The sequence below is a fragment of the Salmo salar genome, chromosome 01 (assembly GCF_965601325.2).
Source record: "Salmo salar chromosome 01, fSalSal1, whole genome shotgun sequence".
NCBI classification, from domain to species: domain Eukaryota; kingdom Metazoa; phylum Chordata; class Actinopteri; order Salmoniformes; family Salmonidae; genus Salmo; species Salmo salar.
In genome coordinates, this window is record NC_138291.1 from 23,532,129 (window position 1) to 23,553,748 (window position 21,620).

Consider the following 21,620-nt stretch of genomic DNA (forward strand, 5'->3'; position numbering starts at 1 on the left):
TTTGTAAATGTATAATAAAAAATGTAAAAAGATGCCTTATTTTCCTAACTATTCAGACCCTTTGCTATGAGACTCGAAATTTAGCTCCGGTACATCCATTGATCATCCTTGATGTTTCTACAACTACATTGGAGTCCACCTTTGGTAAATTCAATTGATTGGAGATTATTTGGAAAGGTACACACATGTCTATATAAGGTCCCACAGTTGACAGTGCATGTCAGAGCAAAAACCAAGCCATGAGGTCGAAGGACTTGTCCGTAGAGCTCCGAGACAGGATTATGTCGTGACACAGATCTGGGGAAGGGTACCAAAAAATGTCTTTAGCATTCAAGGTCCCCAAGAACACAGTGGCCTCCATCATTCTTAAATGGAAGAAGTTTGGAACCACCAAGACTCTTCCTAGAGCTGGCCGCCCAGCCAAACTGAGCGATCTGGGGAGAAGAGCCTTGGTCAAGGAGGTGACCAAGAATCCAATGGTCCCTCTGATAGAGCTCCAGAGTTCCTCTGTGGAGATGAGAGAACCTTCCAGAAGGACAACCATCTCTGCAGCATTCCACCAATCAGGCCTTTATGGCAGAGTGGCCAGACGGAAGCCACTCCTCAGCAAAAGGCACATAACAGCCCGCTTGGAGTTTGCCAAAAGGCACCTAAAGGATTCTCCGACAATAAGAAACAAAATGTTCTGGTCTGATGAAACCAAGATTGAACTGTTTGGCCTGAATGCCAAGCGTCACGTCTGGAGGAAACCACGCAGCATCCCTACAGTGAAGCATGGTGGTGGCAGCATCCTGCTCTGGGGATGTTTTTCAGCGGCAGCGACTGGAAGATTAGTCAGGATCGAAAGATGAAAGGAACAAAGTACAGAGAGATCCTTGATGAAAACCTGCTACAGAGCGCTCAGGACCTCAGACTAGGGTGAAGATTCACCTTCCAAAAGGACAACGACCCTAAGCACACAGCCAAGGCAACGCAGGAGTGACTTCGAGACAAGTCTCTGAATGTCCTTGAGTGGCCCAGACAGAGCCCGGACTTGAACCCGATCGAACATCTCTGGAAAGACTTGAAAATAGCTTTGCAATGACGCTTCCCATTCATCCTGACGGAGCTTGAGAGGATCTGCAGAGAAGAATGGGAGAAACTCCCCACATTGAGGTGTGGCAAGCTTGTAGTGACATACACGACAAAAGATACTTCAACAAAGTACTGAGTGAAGGGTCTGAATACTTATGTAAATGTAATATTTCAGTTTCTAAAAACCAGATTTTTTTCTTTGTCATGGAAAATTGTGTGTGGATTGATAAGGAAGGGGGAAAAAATATTTTATGCATTTTAGAATAAGGCTGTAATGTAACAATGTAGAAAAAGCCAAGGGGCCTGAATTCTTTCCAAATGCACAGTATGTACATATAACTAGGAATACAGTGACTAGGCAACAGGATAGATAATAAACAGTAGCAGCAGCGTATGTGATGAGTCAATAATAGATAATAATACATAATAGATGATGTTGAGCTTGTTTCCAGCTGAAAGCTTTCATCCAATGGGTCTACAGGATCTGTACTACTAAAGCTGGCGTCAAGGTCGTCTTAATGGCAGCAGGATTAGTCTGTAGGACATACACATGTCTGTAGGACATACACAGTAGACGTTTTAGCCTAATATAAACACATTAACTATGGCAGCATGACACGGACCATGTTATTGCCTAGCTCCAGTATATGTTTTGGCTCTTCATGGATTCATGGAAAGATTTAGCAAAGGTGACTTACACAAATTCCTGGTGCTGAGCTTAACTTCACTGGGCTAGGTGGGATGTGACCGTCCCACACTATTCAACAGCCAGTGAAATAGCATGGCGCGAAATACAAAACAGCAAAAATCTCATAATTTCATTTTCTCAAACAATCAACTATTTTACACCATTTTAAAGATGAGACTCTCGTTAATCTAACCACATTGTCCGATTTCAAAAAGGCTTTACGGCGAAAGCATAAAATTAGATTATGTTAGGACATGAACTTCACAAGAAAATCCACACAGCCATTTTCCAAGCAAGGACATGCATCACAAAAACCAAAAGTACAGCTAAAATATTCACTAACCTTTGATCTTCATCAGATGGCACTCATAGGACTTCATGTTAAACAATACATGTATGTTTTGCTCGATAAAGTTCATATTTATATCCAAAAACAGCATTTTACATTGGCGCATGATGTTTAGAAAATGTATTCCCACCAAAACCCCCGGTGAATGTGCACATCAATTTACAAAAATACTCATCATAAACGTTGATAAAATTTACAACAGGTATTGAAAGAATTATAGATACACTACTCCTTGACGCAACCGCTTTGTCAGATTTCAAAATAACTTTACGGAGAAAGCACATTGTTCAATATTCTGAGTACATAGCTCAGCCATCGAAGCAAGCTATACAGGTACCCGCCAAGTTCTGGCATCAACAAAACTCTGAATTAGTATTATAAATATTCTCTTACCTTTGCTGATCTTCGTCAGAATGCACTCCGAGGACTCCTACTTCCACAAGAAATGTTTGTTTTGTTCGAAATACTCCATATTTATGTCCAAATACCTCCATTTTGTTTGTGCGTTCAGATCACACGAGCGCAGTACCAGAGACGAAAAGTTTCTAATTGTTGTTGACACAGTTGTTGTAATGTTAGCTACCTGTTGATACCCATTCTCAAATGGCTCCACCTCGACGGGTGGTACTACATCCTGAAATCGCTATGAATTCTGGATATTGAGGTTTGGTTACAAACAGGAAATGTAGATGACCCGTTTCTACCGGTGAGATGCAGAACCGCTCGTATTTGCATGTAGTGAGGAAATTCTCTATTTCAATCAAATCAAAATGTATTGATCACATACACGTGATTAGCAGATGTTATTGCAGGTGTAGCGAAATGCTTGTGCTTCTAGCTCCGACAGTGCAGTAATATCTAACAAGTCAGTGGTTCCCAAACTTTTTATAGTCCCCGTACCCCTTCAAACATTCAACCTCCAGCTTTGTACCCCCCTCTAGCACCAGGGTAAGCGCACTCTCAAATATTGTTTTTTTGCATCATTGTAAGCCTGCCACACACACACACACACACACACACACACACACTATACGATACATAAGAATGAGTATGAGTTTTTGTCACAACCCGGCTCGTGGGAAGTGACAAAGAGCTCTTATAGGACCAGGGCACAAATAATAATAATAATAATAATAATAATAATCAATACTTTTGGAGAGATTGACATGCATTTTATTAATATTAGCTCTCTGTGTACATCCAAGGGCCAGCCGTGCTGCCCTGTTCTGAGCCAATTGCAATTTCCCAGGGTCCATTTTTGTGGCACCTGACCACACCACTGAACAGTAGTCCAGGTGCGACAAAACTAGGGCCTGTAGGACCTGCCTTGTTGATAGTGTTAAGAAGGCAGAGCATCGCTTTATTATAGACAGACTTCTCCCAATCTTAGTTACTACTGCATCAATATGTTTTGACCATGACAGTTTACAATCTAGGGTTACTCCAAGCAGTTTAGTCATCAGAACTTGCTCAATTTCCACATTATTTATTACAAAATTTAGTTGAGGTTTAGTGAGTGTTTTGTTCCAAATACAATGCTTTTAGTTTTATAAATATTTAGAGCTAACTTATTCCTTGCCACCCACTCTGAAACTAACTGTAGCTCTTTGTTAAGTGTTGCAGTCATTTCAGTCACTATAGTAGCATGTCGTTAGTAAAGATTGAAAAAAGCAAGGGGCCTAAACAGCTACTCTGGGGAATTCCAGATTCTAACTGGATTATATTTGAGAGGCTTCCATTAAAGAGCACCCTCTTTTCTTTCTGTTAGACAAATAACACTTTATCCACATTATAGCAGGGGGTGTAAAGCCATAATGCACATATTTTTCCAGCAGCAGACTATGATTGATAATGTCAAAAGCTGCACTGAAGTCTAACAAGACAGCCCCCACAATCTTTTTATCATCAATTTCTCTCAGCCAATCATCAGTCATTTGTGTAAGTGCTGTGCTTGTTAATGAGCTTGTTATGAGATGATTAATGCAAGATATGTAAACATTACAGTGGCTTGCGAAAGTATTCACCCCCCTTGGCATTTTTCCTATTTTGTTGCTTTACAACCTGGAAATATAATCTATTTTTTTGCGGGAGGTTGTATCATTTGATTTACACAACATGCCTACCACTTTGAAGATGTAAAATATTTTTTTATTGTGAAACAAACAAGAAATAAGACAAACAGAACTTGAGCGCGCATAACTATTCACCAACCCCCCCCCCCCCCCCCCCCCACACACACACACACACACACCAAAGTCAATACATTGTAGAGCCACCTTTTGCAGCAATTACAGCTGTAATTCTCTTGGGGTATGTCTCTATAAGCTGGGCACGTCTAGCCACTGGGATTTTGCCCTTTCTTCAAGGCAAAACTGCTTCAGCTCTTTCAAGTTGGATGGGTTCTGCTGGTGTAGAGCAATCTTTAAGTCATACCACAGATTCTCAATTGGATTGAGGTCTAGGCTTTGACTAGGCCATTCCAAGACATTTTAAATGTTTACCCTTAAACCACTCGAGTGTTGCTTTAGCAGTATGCTTAGGATCATTGTCCTGCTGCAAGGTGAACCTCCGTCCCAGTCTCAAATCTCTGGAAGACTGAAACAGGTTTCCCTCAAGAATTTCCCTGTATTTAGCGCCATCCATCATTCCTTCAATTCTGACCAGTTTCCCAGTCCCTGTCGATGGAAAATCATGTCCTCGGGGTGATGAGAGGTGTTGGGTTTGCGCCAGACATAGCACTTTCCTTGATGGCCAAAAAGCTACATTTTTGTCTCATCTGGCCAGAGTACTTTCTTCCAAATGTTTGGGGAGTCTCCCACATGCCTTTTGGCGAACACCAAACGTGTTTGCTTATTTTTTTTCTTGAAGCAATGGCTTTTTTTTGGCACTCTTCCGTAAAGCCCAGCTCTGTGGAGTGTACGGCTTATAGTGGTTCTATTGACAGATACTCCATTCTCCGCACTCTGATTTAATGCCCTCCATGCCTGGTCTGTGAGTTTTGGTGGGCGACCCTCTCTTGGCAGGTTTGTTGTGGTGCCATATTCTTTCATTTTTTTAAATAATGGATTTAATGGTGCTCCTTGGGATCATCTGTACTGCTCCACAACTTTGCCCCTGACATGTTTGGAGAGCGCCTTGGTCTTCATGGTGCCCCTTGCTTAATGGTGCCCCTTGCTTAATGGTGCCCCTTGCTTAATGGTGCCCCTTGCTTAATGGTGCCCCTTGCTTAATGGTGCCCCTTGCTTAATGGTGTTGCAGACTCTGGGGCCTTTCAGAACAGGTGTGTATATATACTGCGATCATGTGACACTTAGATTGCACACAGGTGGACTTTATTTAACAAATGATGTGACTTCTGAAGGTAATTGGTTTCAACAGATCTTATTTAGGGGCTTCATAGCAAAGGGGGTGAATGCATATGCACGCACCACTTTTCCGTTTTTCATTTTTTAGAATTTTTTGAAACAAGTTTTTTTTTTCTTCATTTCACTTCACCAATTTATTTATCTATTTTGTGTATGTCCATTCCATGAAATCCCCCCAAAATCCATTTAAATTACAGGTTGTAATGCCACAAAGTAGGAAAAATGCAAAGGGGGGTGAATACTTTTGCAAGGCACTGTAAGTGACTAAGATATTATAGAATACAGTATATAAACTCAGCAAAAAAAGAAACATCCTCTCACTGTCAACTGTTTTTTTTTTCCCCCAGCAAACTTAATATCTGTAAATATTTGTATGAACATAACAAGATTCAACAACTGAGACGAACTGAACAAGTTCCACAGACATGTGACTAACAGAACTAGAATAGTGTGTCCCTGAACAAAGGGGGGGGGGGGTCAAAAGTAACAGTCAGTATCTGGTGTGGCCACCAGCTGCGTTAAGTACTGCAGTGCATCTCCTCCTCATGGACTGCACCAGATTTGCCCGTTCTTGCTGTGAGATGTTACCCCACTCTTCCACCAAGGTACCTGCAAGTTCCCGGACATTTCTGGGGGGAATGGCCCTAGCCCTCAACCTCTGATCCAACAGGTCCCAAAATTGGCTCAATGGGATTGAGATCCGTGCTCTTCGCTGGCCATGGCAGAACACTGACATTCCTGTCTTGCAGGAAATCACGCACAGAACGAGCAGTATGGCTGGTGGCATTGTCATGCTGGATGGTCATGTCAGGATGAGCCTGCAGGAGAAGGATACCACATGAGGGAGGAGGATGTCTTCCCTGTAACGCACAGCGTTGGGATTGCCTGCAATGCCAACAAGCTCAGTCTGATGATGCTGTGACGCACCGCCCCAGACCATGACAGACCCTCCAACTCCAAATAGATCCCACTCCAGAGTACAGGCCTCGGTGTAACGCTCATTCCTTCAACGATAAATGCCACTCAGACCATCACCCCTGGTGAGACAAAACCGCGACTCATCAGTGAAGAGCACTTTTTGCCAGGACTGTCTGGTCCAGCGATGGTGGGTTTGTGCCCATAGGCGACGTTGTTGCCGGTGATGTCTGGTGAGGACCTGCCTTACAACAGACTTACAAGCCCTCAGTCGAGCCTCTCTCAGCCTATTGCGGACAGTCTGAGCACTGATGGAGGGGTTGTGCGTTCCTGGTGTAACTCGGGCAGTTCTTGTTGCCATCCTGTACCTGTCCTGCAGGTGTGACGTTCGGATGTACCGATCATATACAGGTGTTGTTACATGTGGTCTGCCACTGCGAGGACAATCAGCTGTCCGTCCGGTCTCCCTGTAGCGCTGTCTTAGGCGTCTCACAGTACGGACATTCCAATTTATTGCCTTGGCCACATCTACAGTCCTCGTGCCTCCATGCTGCATGCCAATGGCACGTTCACGAAGATGAGCAGGGACCCTGGGCATCTTTCTTTTGGTGTTTTTCAGAGTCAGTAGAAATACCTCTTTAGTGTCCTAAGTTTTCATAACTGTGACCTTAATTGTCTACCGTCTTTGAGCTGTTAGACTGCTAAATGACTTAAATGTAATGTAAATGTTAGACAAGTGCATGTGGATTAATTGTTTATCGTTCATTCTTTAGCCTCCTGAGGTTGAAGAGGCTCTGTTGCGCCTTCTTCACCACACTGTCTGTGTAAGTGGTCCATTTCAGTTTGTCAGTGATGTGTACGCCAAGGAACTTGAAACTTTCCACCTTTTCCACTGCGGTCGCGTCGATGTGGATAGGGCGGTGCACCCTCTGCTGTTTCCTGAAGTCCACGATCATCTCCTTTTGTTGACGTTGAGTGAGAGGTTGTTTTCCAGGCACCACACTCCCAGAGCCCTCACCACCTCCCTGTAGGCTGTCTCGCCATCGTTGGTAATCAAGACCTACTACTGTTGTGTTGTTTGCAAACTTGATGATTCAGTTGGAGGTGTGCTTGGCCACGCAGTCATGGGCGAACAAGGAGTACAGGAGGGGGCTGAGCACACACCCTTGTGGGGCCCCAGTATTGAGGATTAGTGGAGTGGAGTTGATGTTTCCTACCTTCACCACCTGGGGGCGACCCGTCAGGAACTCCAGGACCCAGTTGCACAGGGCAGGGTTGAGACCCAGGGCCTTGAGCTTAATGATGAGCTTGGAGGGCACAATGGTCTTGAATGCTGAGCTATAGTCAATGAACAGCATTCTTACATACAGTTGAAGTCGGAAGTTTACATACACTTAGGTTGGAGTCATTAACTCCTTTTTCAACCACTCCACAAAGTGGGGCTAGTGTGGCAAGTACAGTGGAGGTGATATGATCCTTGACTAGTCTCTCAAAGCACTTCATGATGACAGAGGTGAGTGCTTTGGGGCAATAGTCAATTATTTCAGTTACCTTTGTTCCAGTACCCATGAAGGCAATGATGGCTATCTTGAAGCATGTGGGGAGAATAGACTGGGATAGGGAGAGATTGAATATGCCCATAAACACACCAGCCAGCTGGTCTGCACATGCTCTGAGGATGTGGCTAGGGATGTTGTCTGGACCAGCAGCCTTGCGAGGGTTAACATGTTTAAATGTTTTACTCACGTCGGCCATGGAGTAGGAGAGCCCACAGTCCTTGGTAGCGGGCCGCGTCGGTGGCACTGTGTTATCCTCAAAGCATGCAAAGAATGTGTTTGTCTGTCCGGAAGCAAGACTTCAGTCTCGGCGACTTGGCTGGTTTTCATTTTGTAGACACTTGATTGTCTGAAGTGCCTGCCACATGTATCGTGTCTGAGCCGTTGAATTATGACTCCCATTTTCTCTATATTGACATTTAGCATGTTTGAATGCCTTGCGGAGTGAATAACTACACTCTTTATATTCTGACATATTACCAGTCGCCTTGCCATTGTTAAATGCGGTTTCAGTTTTGTGCAAATGCTACCATCTATCCACGGGTTCTGGTTAGGGTAGGTTTTAATAGTCACTGGGTTCTACATCTCCTTTACACTTCCTAATGAACTCAGTCTCTGTATCCGTGTATGCGTCTAGATTATTTTTGCACTCTACCTAGAACATATCCCAGTCCACGTGATCAAAACAATCCTGAACCGTGGATTCCGATTGGTCAGACCGGCGTTGAAAAGTACGAAGCACAGGCACTTCCTGTTTGAGTTTCTGCCTATTGGATGGGAGGAGCAAGATGGATTCGTGGTCAGATTTTCCGAAAGGAGGGCAGGGGAGGGCCTTGTAAGCGTTCCGGAAGTTTTGAATAGCAATGGTTGAGAGTCTTAGTAGCGCGAGTAGGACGGTCAATATGTTGGTAGCATTTCGGCAGCCTAGTTGTCAGTTTTGCTTTGTTAAAATCCACAGCTACAATAAATGCAGCCTCAGGATATGTGGTTTCCAGTTTGCATAAAGTCCAGTGAAGTTCTTTGAGGGCCGTCGTAGTTTTGGCTTGAGGTGGGATGTAAACGGCCATGGCGATGACCGAGGATAATTATTTTTGGGAGATAATGTGGTCGGCATTTAATTGTGAGGTATTCCAGGTCGGGCGAACAAAATTACTTGAGTTCCTGAATGTTCCTAGATTTACACCATGAGTCGTTAATCATGAAACACACCCCTCCGCCCTTCTGCTTCCCGTAGAGATATTTATTCCTGTCTGCGCGATGTACTGAGAATCCTGCTGGCTTTACTGACTCCGATAGAGTTTCCAGAAAAAGCCGTGTTTCCGTGAAACAAAGTATGTTACAGGACCCGATGTCTCTCTAGAAAGAAATCCTTGTTCGAGGCTCATCAACTTTGTTATCCAAAGACTGAACATTATCCAGTAATATACTCGGAAGCGGTGGGTGTTGTGCGCGCCTCCTAAGTTGAACCAGCAGGCCACCTCGAGTGCCTCTCCTCCACCGGCAAGGTTTTGGGTTGCTCTGGGGAGAGTGAACAAAGGATCTGCTCCAAGGATGTCGTATTGCTGGTCGTAATGATGGTAGTTCTGGTGAGTTACTGCCGCTCTAATATCCAATAGTTATTCCTGGCTGTATGTAATAACACAAAACATTTTCTGAGCTAATAATGTAAAAAATAGTACATAAATTTTTTTTTACAAAAATACTACAAAGTCTAAGAGCTAGTCGAGATGCTGCCATCTCCGTCAGCACCATGCTAGTGGCTAATGACACATGTTCATAACATACTAATGTACATATACAGTGAAATGTCCTTCTTTGGGATATGACCCATTCTGGTTGTTGGCCATACTTAAATGAGTGACTCAATAGTACTGTTGTGGCTTACTATCATTGAAGATACAAGGCATTCGCTCTGTGTCCGAACTGCTGAGGCGGAATAGAGGTTGGCCGAGTGGAATTACAAATGTAACTGTTTGGAATGGAAATTGACCCCAGGTCTGTTCTCTGCTGTTGAACTTGGCCGGACTCCCTGAAACACACACACACCCCCACACACACACACACACACACACACACACACACACACACACACACACCCTCCACTGTACTGAGAGAGGTGCTTGTATGTCGGGGTGAAATGTGAAATGTTGGCACTCGCTCACTTCCACAAACGGAGAGAGCTCTCTGAGAAGTAATAGCAGGAAGCAGCATGATCGGAACAGCGTTTCTCCTTCTGTTCCAGTCAACAGTGAAACAACAAAACATCTCTCCTCACATATCTATCTTCCATAATAGCGCTGTGTGAAGATGAGTTTTTTTATGGCTGGTGTTTTTCCAGATTCCCTCTCCTGTTTCCCCAGGCAGGCAGCTCAGCTCTGTGTTGATCCTGTAGGAGTGGAGGTGTGTCCGAGCATGGCATGGACACAGGTGTTGTGTGTAAAGGATATTCCCAGGGCCTGCAGAACCGGTTCTGCATCCGTTGGCACAGCGACAGGAGAAGTGAGAGGCCCGTTGAGTGGGGGCGTTCAACCTGAAGCCAACTTGAAGCCCTACTCAAACACACAAAACCACTTACAGTGCAAAGGGAGTCCATTGAAATTCACCAGTGTGAACAGCAGATCAATAGTACTGAATTGTCTGTTTAGAAGATGGCCAGGTCCTTCTTTTGAGACTTCCCTCCCTCTGTCAGGAATATTCCGCTACCTCTCCGTGCACTTCATCTGTCACGCTCCACAGTCTGGTTAGAGGGATTTGAGCAGATGCAGAGCAGTGAGTCGGTCAGTCTGAGGACTGGGGTGGAAAGAGCCTGATGACAGGCTCTGATGGGTCTGTGACATGCAGCAGGGCAGGATGTCAAACACACACACACACAGCTTCATTATATCAAATTAAGAGCAGCTTATGGACAGACGTGGAAATAGATTTCCCTTTTTAATTTTAAATTTTTTTTTCAATTCACCTTTATTTAACCAGGTAGGCCAGTTGAGAACAAGTTCTCATTTACAACTGAGACCTGGCCAAGATAAAGCAAAGCAGTGCGACCAAAAACGACAATACAGAGTTACACTTGGGATAAACAAATGTACAGTCGATAACACAATAGAAAAATCTGTATACAGTGTGTGCAAATGAAGTAAGGCCATAGTGGCGAAGTAATTACAATTTAGCAATTAACCCTGGAGTGATAGATGTGCAGATGAGGATGTGCAAGTAGAAATACTGGTGTGCAAAAGAGCGGAAAACAAATATGGGGATATGAGGCAGTTGGTTGGATGGGCTATTTACAGATGGGCTGTGTACAGCTGCAGCGATCGGTAAGCTGCTCTGACTGCTGATGCTTAAAGTTAGTGAGGGAGATATAAGTTTCCAACTTCAGTGATTTTTTTTTGATTTTTTTTTGCAATTCGTTCCAGTCATTGGCAGCAGAGAACTTGAAGGAAAGGCGGCCAAAGAGGTGTTGGCTTTGGGGATGACCAGTGAGATATACCTGCTGGAGCGCATGCTACGGGTGGGTGTTGCTAAGGTGACCAGTGAGCTGAGATAAGGCGGGGCTTTAACTAGCAAAGACTTATAGATGACCTGGAGCCAGTGGGTTTGGCGACGAATATGTAGCGAGGACCAGCCAACGAGAGCATACAGGTCGCAGTGGTGGTTGGTATAAGGGGCTTTGGTGACAATGGATGGCACTGTGATAGACTGCATCCGGTTTGCTGAGTAGTGTGTTGGAGGCTATTTTGTAAATGACATCGCCGAAGTCGAGGATCGGTAGGATAGTCAGTTTTACGAGGGTATGTTTGGTGGCGTGCGTGAAGGAGGCTTTGTTGTAAAACAGGAAGCTGATTCTAGATTTAATTTTGGATTGGAGATGTTTAATATGAATCTGGAAGGAGAGTTTACAGTCTAGCCAGACAACTAGGTATTTATAGTTGTCCACATATTCTAAGTCAGAACCGTCCAGAGTAGTGATGCTAGTCGGGCGGGCGGGTGTGGGCAGCGAACGGTTGAAAAGCATGCATTTAGTTTTACTAGCGTTTAAGAGCAGTTGGAGGCACGGAAGGAGTGTTGTATGGCATTGAAGCTCATTTGGAGGTTAGTTAACACAGTGTCAAAAGAAGGGCAAGATGTATACAGAATGCTGTCGTCTGCGTAGAGGTGGATCAGGGCATCACCCGCAGCGAGAGCGACATCGTTGATATATACAGAGAAAAGAGTCGGCCCGAGAATTGAATCCTGTGGTACTCCCATAGAGGCTACCAGAGGTCCGGACAACAGGCCCTCGGATTTGACACACTGAACTCTACCTGAGAAGTAGTTGGTGAACCAGGCGAGGCAGTCATTTGAGAAACCAAGGCTGTGGCCAGGTCGATGAAGACGGCTGCACAGTACTGTCTTTTTTATCGATGGCGGTTATGATATTGTTTAGTACCTTGAGCGTGGCTGAGGTGCACCCGTGACCAGCTCGAAAACAGGATTGCACAACGGAGAAGGTACGGTGGGATTTGAAATGGTCAGTGATCTGTTTATTAACTTGGCTTTTGAAGACTTTAGAAAGGCAGGGCAGGATGGACATAGGTCTATAACAGTTTGGGTCTAGAGTGTCACCCCCTTTTGAAGAGGGGGATGACCACGGCAGCTTTCCAATCTTTAGGGATCTCAGATGATACGAAAGAGAGGTTGAACAGACTGGTAATAGGGGTTGCCACAATGGCGGCGGATAATTCTGGAAAGAGAGGGTCTAGATTGTCTAGCCCAGCTGATTTGTATGGGTCCAGGTTTTGCAGCTCTTTCAGAACATCTGCTATCTGGATTTGGGTGAAAGAGAAGCTGGGGAGGCTTGGGCAAGTAGCTGCGGGCGGTGCGGGGCTGTTGGCCGTGGTTGGGGTATCCAGGAGGAAAGCATGGCCAGCCGTAGAGATGCTTATTGAAATTCTCGATTATCGTGGATTTATCGTTGGGGACAGTGTTACCTAGCCTCAGTGCAGTGGGCAGCTGGGAGGAGGTGTTCTTATTCTCCATGGACTTTAGTGTCCCAAAACAATTTGGAGTTAGAGCTACAGGATGCACATTTCTGTTTGAAAACACTAGCCTTTGCTTTCCTGACTGCCTGTGTGTATCGGTTCCTGACTTCCCTGAAAAGTTGCATATCGCGGGGACTATTTGATGCTAGTGCAGTCTGCCACAGGATGTTTGTGTGCTGGTTGAGTATAGTCCATATAGTCCAGTGAAGTTCCTTGATGGCCGTCTTGGTGTCTGCTTGTGGGGGAATGTACACAGTTGTAACTATAACTGACGAGAGTTCTCTTGGTAGGTAAAATGGCCCGGCACTTGATTGTATGGAATTTTAGATCTGGTGAGCAGAAGGACTTGAGTTCCTGTATGTTGTTATGATTACACCATGAGTTGTTAATCATAAAGCATACACCCCCGCCCTTCCTTTTCCCAGAGATGTGTTTATCTCTGTCAGCGCAATGCGTGGAGAAGCCCACAGGCTGAACCAATTCCGACCACACATCCCGATAGAGCCATGTTTCCGTGAAACGGAGAATGTTACAATCTCTGATGTCTCTCTGGAAGGCAACCCTTGCTCGAATTTCATCTACCTTGTTGTCAAGAAACTGGACTTTGGCTAGTAGTATACTCAGGAGCGGTGTGCGATGTGCACGCTACGGAGCCTGGCCAGGTGACCGCTTCGTCCGACCCTTCTGAGGCGTCGTTGTTTTGGATCGCCTATTGGAATTAGCTCCATTGTCCTGGGTGGTGGTCCAAAGAGAGGATCTGCTTCGGGAAAGTCGTATTCCTGGTCGTAATGTTGCTAACTTGACGTTGTTCTTATATCCAATATTTCTTCCCAGCTGTATGTAATAAGACTTAAGATTTCCTGGGGTATCAATGTAAGAAATAATACATAAAAAACTAAATACTGCATAGTTTCCTAAGAATTCGAAGTGAGGCGACCATCTCTGTCGGCGCCATGCTGAATCAGGAATATGGGAGGAAGTGACCTGGGGATGGCCTTACCAGCTGACCACTGACCCTCTGCTTGCACTTGTGCATTCATTTTTCTTTCACACTGTCTCTGTTACCAGACAGACACGCACGCACGCATGACCCCCAAGCCCTCCTGATTCCCTCCTTCCCTTAGGATGTCTGCTGGTCCTCTCTCCTCCCCCAGCAGACTGGTGGGTTAGCTGGTGGCTACTGCTGCTGTTGAGCCAACATGTTTTCCTGAGTGGCAGGCAGGAAGCGCTCTAACACAATCAGCAGTGCTGAAAAGTGGACCATGTGAGAGGCTGAGATAAGAGCCGGGACCTGGGCCCTCGGTACAAACCCAGTACCATCTGCTGCCCTTACTGGACCTCCTCACTGTTGGTGCGGTCTGCAGTGTACACTTAGGGCATTTTTATACACCGCTTTCAGCTATAAACCTAGTTCAAATCAGAGTTCAATTATTTGTTACATTGTCTTTTTATTTTCTCCATTTGGTCTGGTTGGTTTCACATTTGTCAAATGAACAAAAAATCCTAAACAAAACAAGTGTCCATGCTAGTCATTTGATTATTTGACAAATTCTCACATTAAATCCATCTATGATTATCATGAAGTATCACTTGCCCCAATATTCATATTACTTCCACTTTGGCCTTCCAACAACATGCAGGATAATAGCCGCTCTGTGACATGAATAGGCTATACAGTAACCTACTGAATATCCCTGGCATAGCAGCCGTCTCCCCTAATCTGAATCGGTTGCGCTCATAAATGCGCTGCTATACTCAGAATGTTTCAGAGATATCAGGTTATGGTACTGTGTGCATTTTATTAAATGCTCGCAGTCAAACAACCAATAATACTACGCATCTCTAGTTCTTTTCCTGTGTTTGGTACGGACTGCGTTCTAATCTGACCGAGACCACCCTTTTTGAGCGAACCGCGGTGTGTTGTTTAGTGTGCTCCAGATTGAGGATGGTGTTCACACCAGTCCAAACAAACCAAACTAAGGGGGAAAATGCACCAGAGTTAGAAAAAAAAAAACACTCCAAACTAATTGGGTTTGAAATCCCCCTTTAAAGTGTGTGATTAGTCTTCCTAGTAGCCCTTGGGATTTTCAACTCCAGGTTATTAGGCCTGTAAGATATTCAGGTGAACAGTAGCTTGAAGGGCTAGGCTAGTTAAAATGCTCAACAATTTTTCTGGCTCAATACTAAAGCTGTGATTTCTAGATCTGGCCCTGATTTGTTGTCTTGTAAGACAGACGGTGAGTTTTATATTGATGGGCTGAGGGTGTGTGTGTGTTTAAGTGTGACAGGGTGGTGTGAACTAAAGGCAGTGTGGGATTAGCTCAGTGACTGTCTACACCAGCACCAGCATGGCAGATACTATCAAGAGGTGTTAGAGAAAAGAATCTCTCCCAGTGTTGCCTCTGGGAGAGAGGGATATAGAGAGAGAGGTGTTGCAGGGGCTTGGCTTGTATTATACAAGCACAGTGCAGTAGGGGCTTGTTACAAGCTGACACGCATACACACTGACCCCACACACACACTGAAAATACATTTATTTGGTGGCAGACTTGAAGGGCCATTTTGTATCCTACTCACTGAGACTGGGCTGGATCAATCAAATTCAATCAATAAAATCAGCAGATGTCACAAAGTGCTTATGAGAGCCATCAGCTCCGTCTGAGCCGGACCCATTAGAGAGGGAGAAATACACAGTACACAAGCTCACACATCACTCTCATCACAGATCATGCACTCAATGAATCACAACATTTCAAAAGTGCTTAGTGTGCCAGTGAACGTGTGCAGGATAGGGTATTAAGTAGTGATAATATTATTTTTTATCATATATTGTATAGTTTTTACTCGCAATAGTATTTTTGCGCTAGTTGGCTGTACCTGCACCAAAACTCCTGTATTTTTCCTTCATAGCTTGTTCTCATCTTCTTTTTAAATAGGGAGGCAATTTGTTTTCAGCACTTTTAGTTCCATGACTGATCAAAGCTAGTTTTCTCATGGCTCTCTTGTCCCTCTGCAGCAGAAATATAGTGAGCAATATGTTTGGAACATCGAATTGCAATAAAATCACAGTATCGAATCGCAATCGTGAGAATCGCATACATATCGTATCGGCACCAAAGTATTGTGATAATATCGTATCATGAGGTCCCTGGCAATTCCCAGCACTAGTATTATGTTAGTAAGTAAGTGTTAATGGAGTCTGAATGAAATGTCCCTCCTATTTGACCCGTAATCCAGCCTTATTAAGAGGATTGTGTTCTTAAAAAAAGATTACACTTTTTTTTGAAGGAGACTTATCCGCCATGCTTGGCCATGTTGTTTTTGGCACACAGCTAAGAGCAGTCACATTTCAGTGTTCAGGTGCTACTGTGTGTTTTTACCTGTTTTGCTGCCAGTATCTATACTTTTGGGAATACTGCAGTATGACGGCATTGTTGTTATTATGGTTTATATTTAGCCTTGCGTTGCACATATTGTATTGCATGTGGTGCTGCAATTCCACTCAGTTGCAGACGCTTGTGATGAATGTACCAATACCAGACCTTATTCAATATTCTGATTCAATCAGATCAGAGCTGCAATCAGATTAACTCGAGAACAAAGGACGAGACCAGCTCCTGTCTCATCCAGGTCCATTTATTCTATTATGGCCATTGTTATTTGCCTTTAAATGTGGGCGAGATCCATGGAACACAAGTTTAAATCTTATTACAGGGGAGGGATGTATGATTCTTCATTGTATCTTTACTTTAATCTGTGGGCTACATAAATCACCAGACAGACTGTCATTGTCCCACCGTGGTTGGTTGGATACAAATGCCAGCCATCCCCCTGAGCCAATTACTGGAGACTATCTGGGCTGTGTTTGGGCCCCATCCAGTTGGCTGGTGCTGAAAGAGGGTGTATTGAACAGAAGTGAGGAGCAGGGGAGACTGAACAGAAGGTGAATCTTAATTGCTCAATTAGGGGGAAGAAGTCTGCCCCTGTTAAATGTTCTCATCATAGGGGACATGGCATGGAAGAGAGAGGTTTTGTGATTGATACCAAGCCTGATTCTGGATTGACATCCTAATAGGAAAATAATGACCGCCGTAAAGTCAGTCTAGCCTTGTTGCAGATCTATGTGCTTTTTAGTCATATTTGTCACTTGTTGAAATGCCATTCATGTTTAGCATGTCAACAAATATAACCGAGGAAGTTGTGGGGAGGGGGGCGTGTTTTTGGGTTGTTTTTTTATTAGTTAAAAGTGCTGACCTCAGCATAATGTAAAAGCACTTAGCCATGTGTCGTGTGAGCTGTGGTGTTAATGATGTGGGATGATCTGTTATGGAGATGGAGTGCACTAGGTTCAAGGCCAGGTCGAGATTGGTTGGGATTGAGAGTCCCATAGGGTGGCGCGCAATTGGCCCAGCGTCGTCCGGGTTTGGCCAGGGTAGGCCGTCATTGTAAATAAGAATTTATTCTTAACTGACTTGCCTAGTTAAGTAAAGGTCAAATAAAAAAGTAAAGAGGAAACCGGGCCAGCAGTTGCATGCACGTACGCAGGTCAACACTTTTAACTAATCGAAAAAGTAACCCGAAAGTAACCCATCTTTGAAACAATGTGTTATACAAAGGATTGGAGAGAAGACTAATAATATGGTTGTTCTAGATTCTGTTATTGGACACGGCTTACGCGAAAGAAGTCCCTTTGACATAATGTGTCATGGCACTCCTCTCCCCATAGAGATTGGCCTACATTTTAATTCTATGGTTCTGCCCTCCCCTGTACCTCACTATCTCCCTACCTCATCAGTGAGGCTCCTGGGGATTCTCCTTTCAGCCGTGTGCATCCCTCCCCCTCAGATCTGCTGAGGACCACGGTTGAATGATCTGCACCATTTAAACAGACAGCATCATCCTCATCCATTGATTTAACTGCTTTCTTTATAACATGTCAGGCTGATTATAGTTGACGTTGTTCCTCACAAAGTCCTTGGTGTGCTGTTATGTAAATCGTCATGTCCATTGAGTTACCACCAAGGACACCATATGTTTTATTGAGACATGAAGAATAATGGATAATTGGCTCACTGGAATTTTGTTTTAATTTTTAATGCTGTAATGGCAGCCATTTTACATTTTTCCCAGTTTCACTAAACAATAATCCTTTTTGTTTTGTTTGTCTGGGAGTTGAAACTGATGTCACTGTGTGTTTCTGTCTGTTTCCTTTGCAGATATCTTTGAGAAGAGTGATTTGAAGACCTTCTTCGAAAGCAACTGTTCTCAGATTTATTTTATCTTCTATGAAAATTTCATTACACTGGAAAGTAACTTAAAGCAAAAAGGTAAGTAAGAGTGTGCTGCCTGTGTGTCTGTTGAAAACTGTGCCCATGGCTACTACTCCAGTAACCACCCCCCAGTAGTAGTGTATAATTAGCTGGGTAATGGCTTTTTCAGCTCGTTCAGAGCTGGTGTCGTGTTAAATCCTGCAGGGGTTGTAGTTTTCATTCCAACGACTTCCTTTAGCTGTTCAAAGCCAATTAGATGAACATAAATTCAGATCTAGTATTGCATTGCAGCAGTGAAATGCAGTGGCTTGTAGGGAAGCCAGGCTTCTCCCAAAATTAAAACATTAAATTAAAACATCTTTTAGTCTCTCTGTGTTTCATACATTTCCTCCAATTCGCAAGAGGCTGAATGTATCTCATCTGCGAAACAGCGCCCCTCTATCTCCGTATGTGTAGCCCAACTATCTGATGCTGTCTGGTCAAAAAGAGTTTGACATTGTTGCAACTCGTAGCATCGAATGCAAGGGAAGCCAGCGAGCATTTGGCCTCCCTTGATTAAAAAAAATGGCGTAAATTGCGTGAGCTCAAATGTGAATGGTCCTGACGCACAACTAAAAAAGTGACAAGGGAAGGACAGGGAGCCTAAGACCACAAACTAAAAGCGTATACTGTATGACAGAGTCATAGACCGTTTAGGCAACATGAATGAGGAGGATGTCATTGCTGGCGTTTCTCTGCAAGTAGGGTGAGTTAACATGTTTTTGTTTTTACTTTTAGTTGCATGCACCCACACACACACAGAAATCAGTACCATCGACAGCCACATCATATTTAGCTTACGTTGATTAGACTAAATAGTTTTTGTTATCTTTTAGTTGTCACTGTATTAGATGTATAGGTGATTTAGATGATGTTGAAATGGTTCTTGGTGGAGGCAGCGCCTGTTTACTTTGCGACTTGCGGAAACGCTCCTTGATTTTATATCAATAGTTTACTAGTCTGAAAATGTGGGAAACATTAAGTTGCTTGACCATGCTGTAGGCCATGTTCTGTTTGTTACATGCAATATGTTTTGTGGACTTCACCGGACAGATGTTGTTCTCCAGTTTTGTGATGAAACAAAGCTGTGGTTGAATTTATTCTGCCACTGTGTCTTGTCTTGCCCTTAGGCCTATATATCACGGTGGAAAGGCATATGAACTAACAGGTTATAGAGCAAACAACACAATTATCACAATACATAGATTGTAATATGGCTTTTTTTCCCCCTGGCTTGGATTCTCCGGTGATTGTTCTAGAGGTTGACCGATTAATCGGAATGGCCGATTTAAAGTTTTCATAACAATCGGAAATCGGTATTTTTGGACGCCAATTTGGCAGATTTTGATTTTTAAATGAATTTTTTGTTTTTTTTTACACCTTTATTTATCTAGGCAAGTCAGCTAAGAACACATTCTTATTTTCAATGATGGCCTAGGAACGGTGGGTTAACTGCCTTGTTCAGGGGCAGAACGACAGATTTTTACCTTGTCAGCTCGGGGATTCAATCTTGCAACCTTACGGTTAACTAGTCCAACGCTCTAACCACCTGCTTTACATTGCACTCCACGAGGAGCCTGCCTGTTACGCGAATGCAGTAAGAAGCCAAGGTAAGTTGCTAGCTAGCATTAAACTTATAAAAAAACAATCAATCATAATCACTAGTTAACTAAACATGGTTGATGATATTACTACTTTATCTAGCCTGTCCTGCATTGCATATAATCGCTTAGGTACACGTTGCTCCAACCATAAACATCAATGCCTTTCTTAAAATCAATACACAAGTATATATTTTTAAACCTGCATATTTATTTAATATTGCCTGCTAATATGAATTTATTTTATCTAGGGAAAATGTGTCACTTCTCTTGCAACAGAGTCAGGGTATATGCAGCAGTTTGGGCCGCCTGGCTCGTTGCGAACTGTGAAGACTATTTCTTCCTAACAAAGACAGCCAACTTCGCCAAACGGGGGATGATTTAACAAAAGCGCATTTGCGAAAAAAGCACAATCGTTGCACGACTGTACCTAACCATAAACATCAATGCCTTTCTTAAAATCAATACACAGAAGTATATATTTTTAAACCTGCATATTTAGCTAAAAGAAATCCAGGTTAGCATGCAATATTAACCAGGTGAAATTGTGTCACTTCTCTTGCGTTCATTGCACGCAGAGTCAGAGTATATGCAACAGTTTGGGCCGGCTGTCTCGTTGCGAACTAATTTGCCAGAATTTTACGTAATTATGACATAACATTGAAGGTTGTGCAATGTAACAGGAATATTTAGACTTAGGGATGCCACCCGTTAGATAAAATACAGAACGGTTCCGTATTTCACTGAAAGGAAAAACGTTTTGTTTTCGAAATGATAGTTTCTGGATTCGACCATATTAATGACCTAAGGCTCGTATTTCTGTGTGTTTTTATTATATTATAATTAAGTCTATGATTTGATAGAGCAGTCTGACTGAGCGGTGGTAGGCAGCAGCAGGCTCGTAAGCATTCATTCAAACAGCACTTTTGTGCATTTTGCCAGCAGCTCTTCGCTGAGCTTCAAGCATTGCGCTGTTTATGACTTCAAGCCTATCAACTCCCAAGATTAGGCTGGTGTAACCGATGTGAAATGGCTAGCTAGTTAGCGGGGTGCACGCTAACAGCGTTTCAAACGTCACTCGCTCTGAGACTTGGAGTAGTTGTTCCCCTTGCTCTGCATGGGTAACGCTGCTTCGAGGGTGGCTGTTGTCGATGTGTTCCTGGTTCGAGCCCAGGTAGGAGCGAGGAGAGGGACGGAAGCTATACTGTTACACTGGCAATACTAAAGTGCCTATAAGAACATCCAATAGTCAAAGGTATATGAAATACAAATCGTAGAGGGAGAAATAGTCCTATAATTCCAATAATAACTACAACCTAAAACTTCTTACCTGGGAATATTGAAGACTCATGTTAAAAGGAACCACCAACTTTCCTATGTTCTCATGTTCTGAGCAAGGAACTTAAACGTTAGCTTTTTTACATGGCACATATTGCACTTTTACTTTCTTCTCCAACACTTTGTTTTTGCATTATTTAAACCAAATTGAACATGTTTCATTATTTATTTGAGGCTAAATTGATTTTATTGATGTATTATATTAAGTTAAAATAAGTGTTCATTCAGTATTGTTGTAATTGTCATTATAAAAAAAACAAAAAGCCAGATTAATCGGTATCGGGGTTTTGGTCCCCCAATAATCGGCATTGGTATCGGCGGTGAAAAATCATAATCGTTCGACCTCTAGATTGTACCCACGCACCGCTACTGGTGAAATTATTTAAGTGTGCAACCAAAGAATGGTC

General features: G+C 43.5%; 1 protein-coding gene across 5 annotated transcripts in view; it reads left to right on the top strand.

Moving 5' to 3' along the window:
- The window catches only part of LOC106577869 (ral GTPase-activating protein subunit alpha-2), a 215,601-nt gene that overhangs the window by 26,828 nt on the left and 167,153 nt on the right, over window positions 1-21,620 (top strand). For all 5 annotated transcript variants that reach the window (XR_006769182.2, XM_014156501.3, XM_014156319.3 and 2 more), the window contains exon 2: window positions 18,182-18,292. Coding sequence is in view for 4 of the 5 variants with exons in the window: in XM_014156501.3 (XP_014011976.2) it covers window positions 18,182-18,292 (111 nt within the window). In the remaining variant the exon portion in view is untranslated. The remainder of the gene's footprint in view (window positions 1-18,181; window positions 18,293-21,620) is intronic.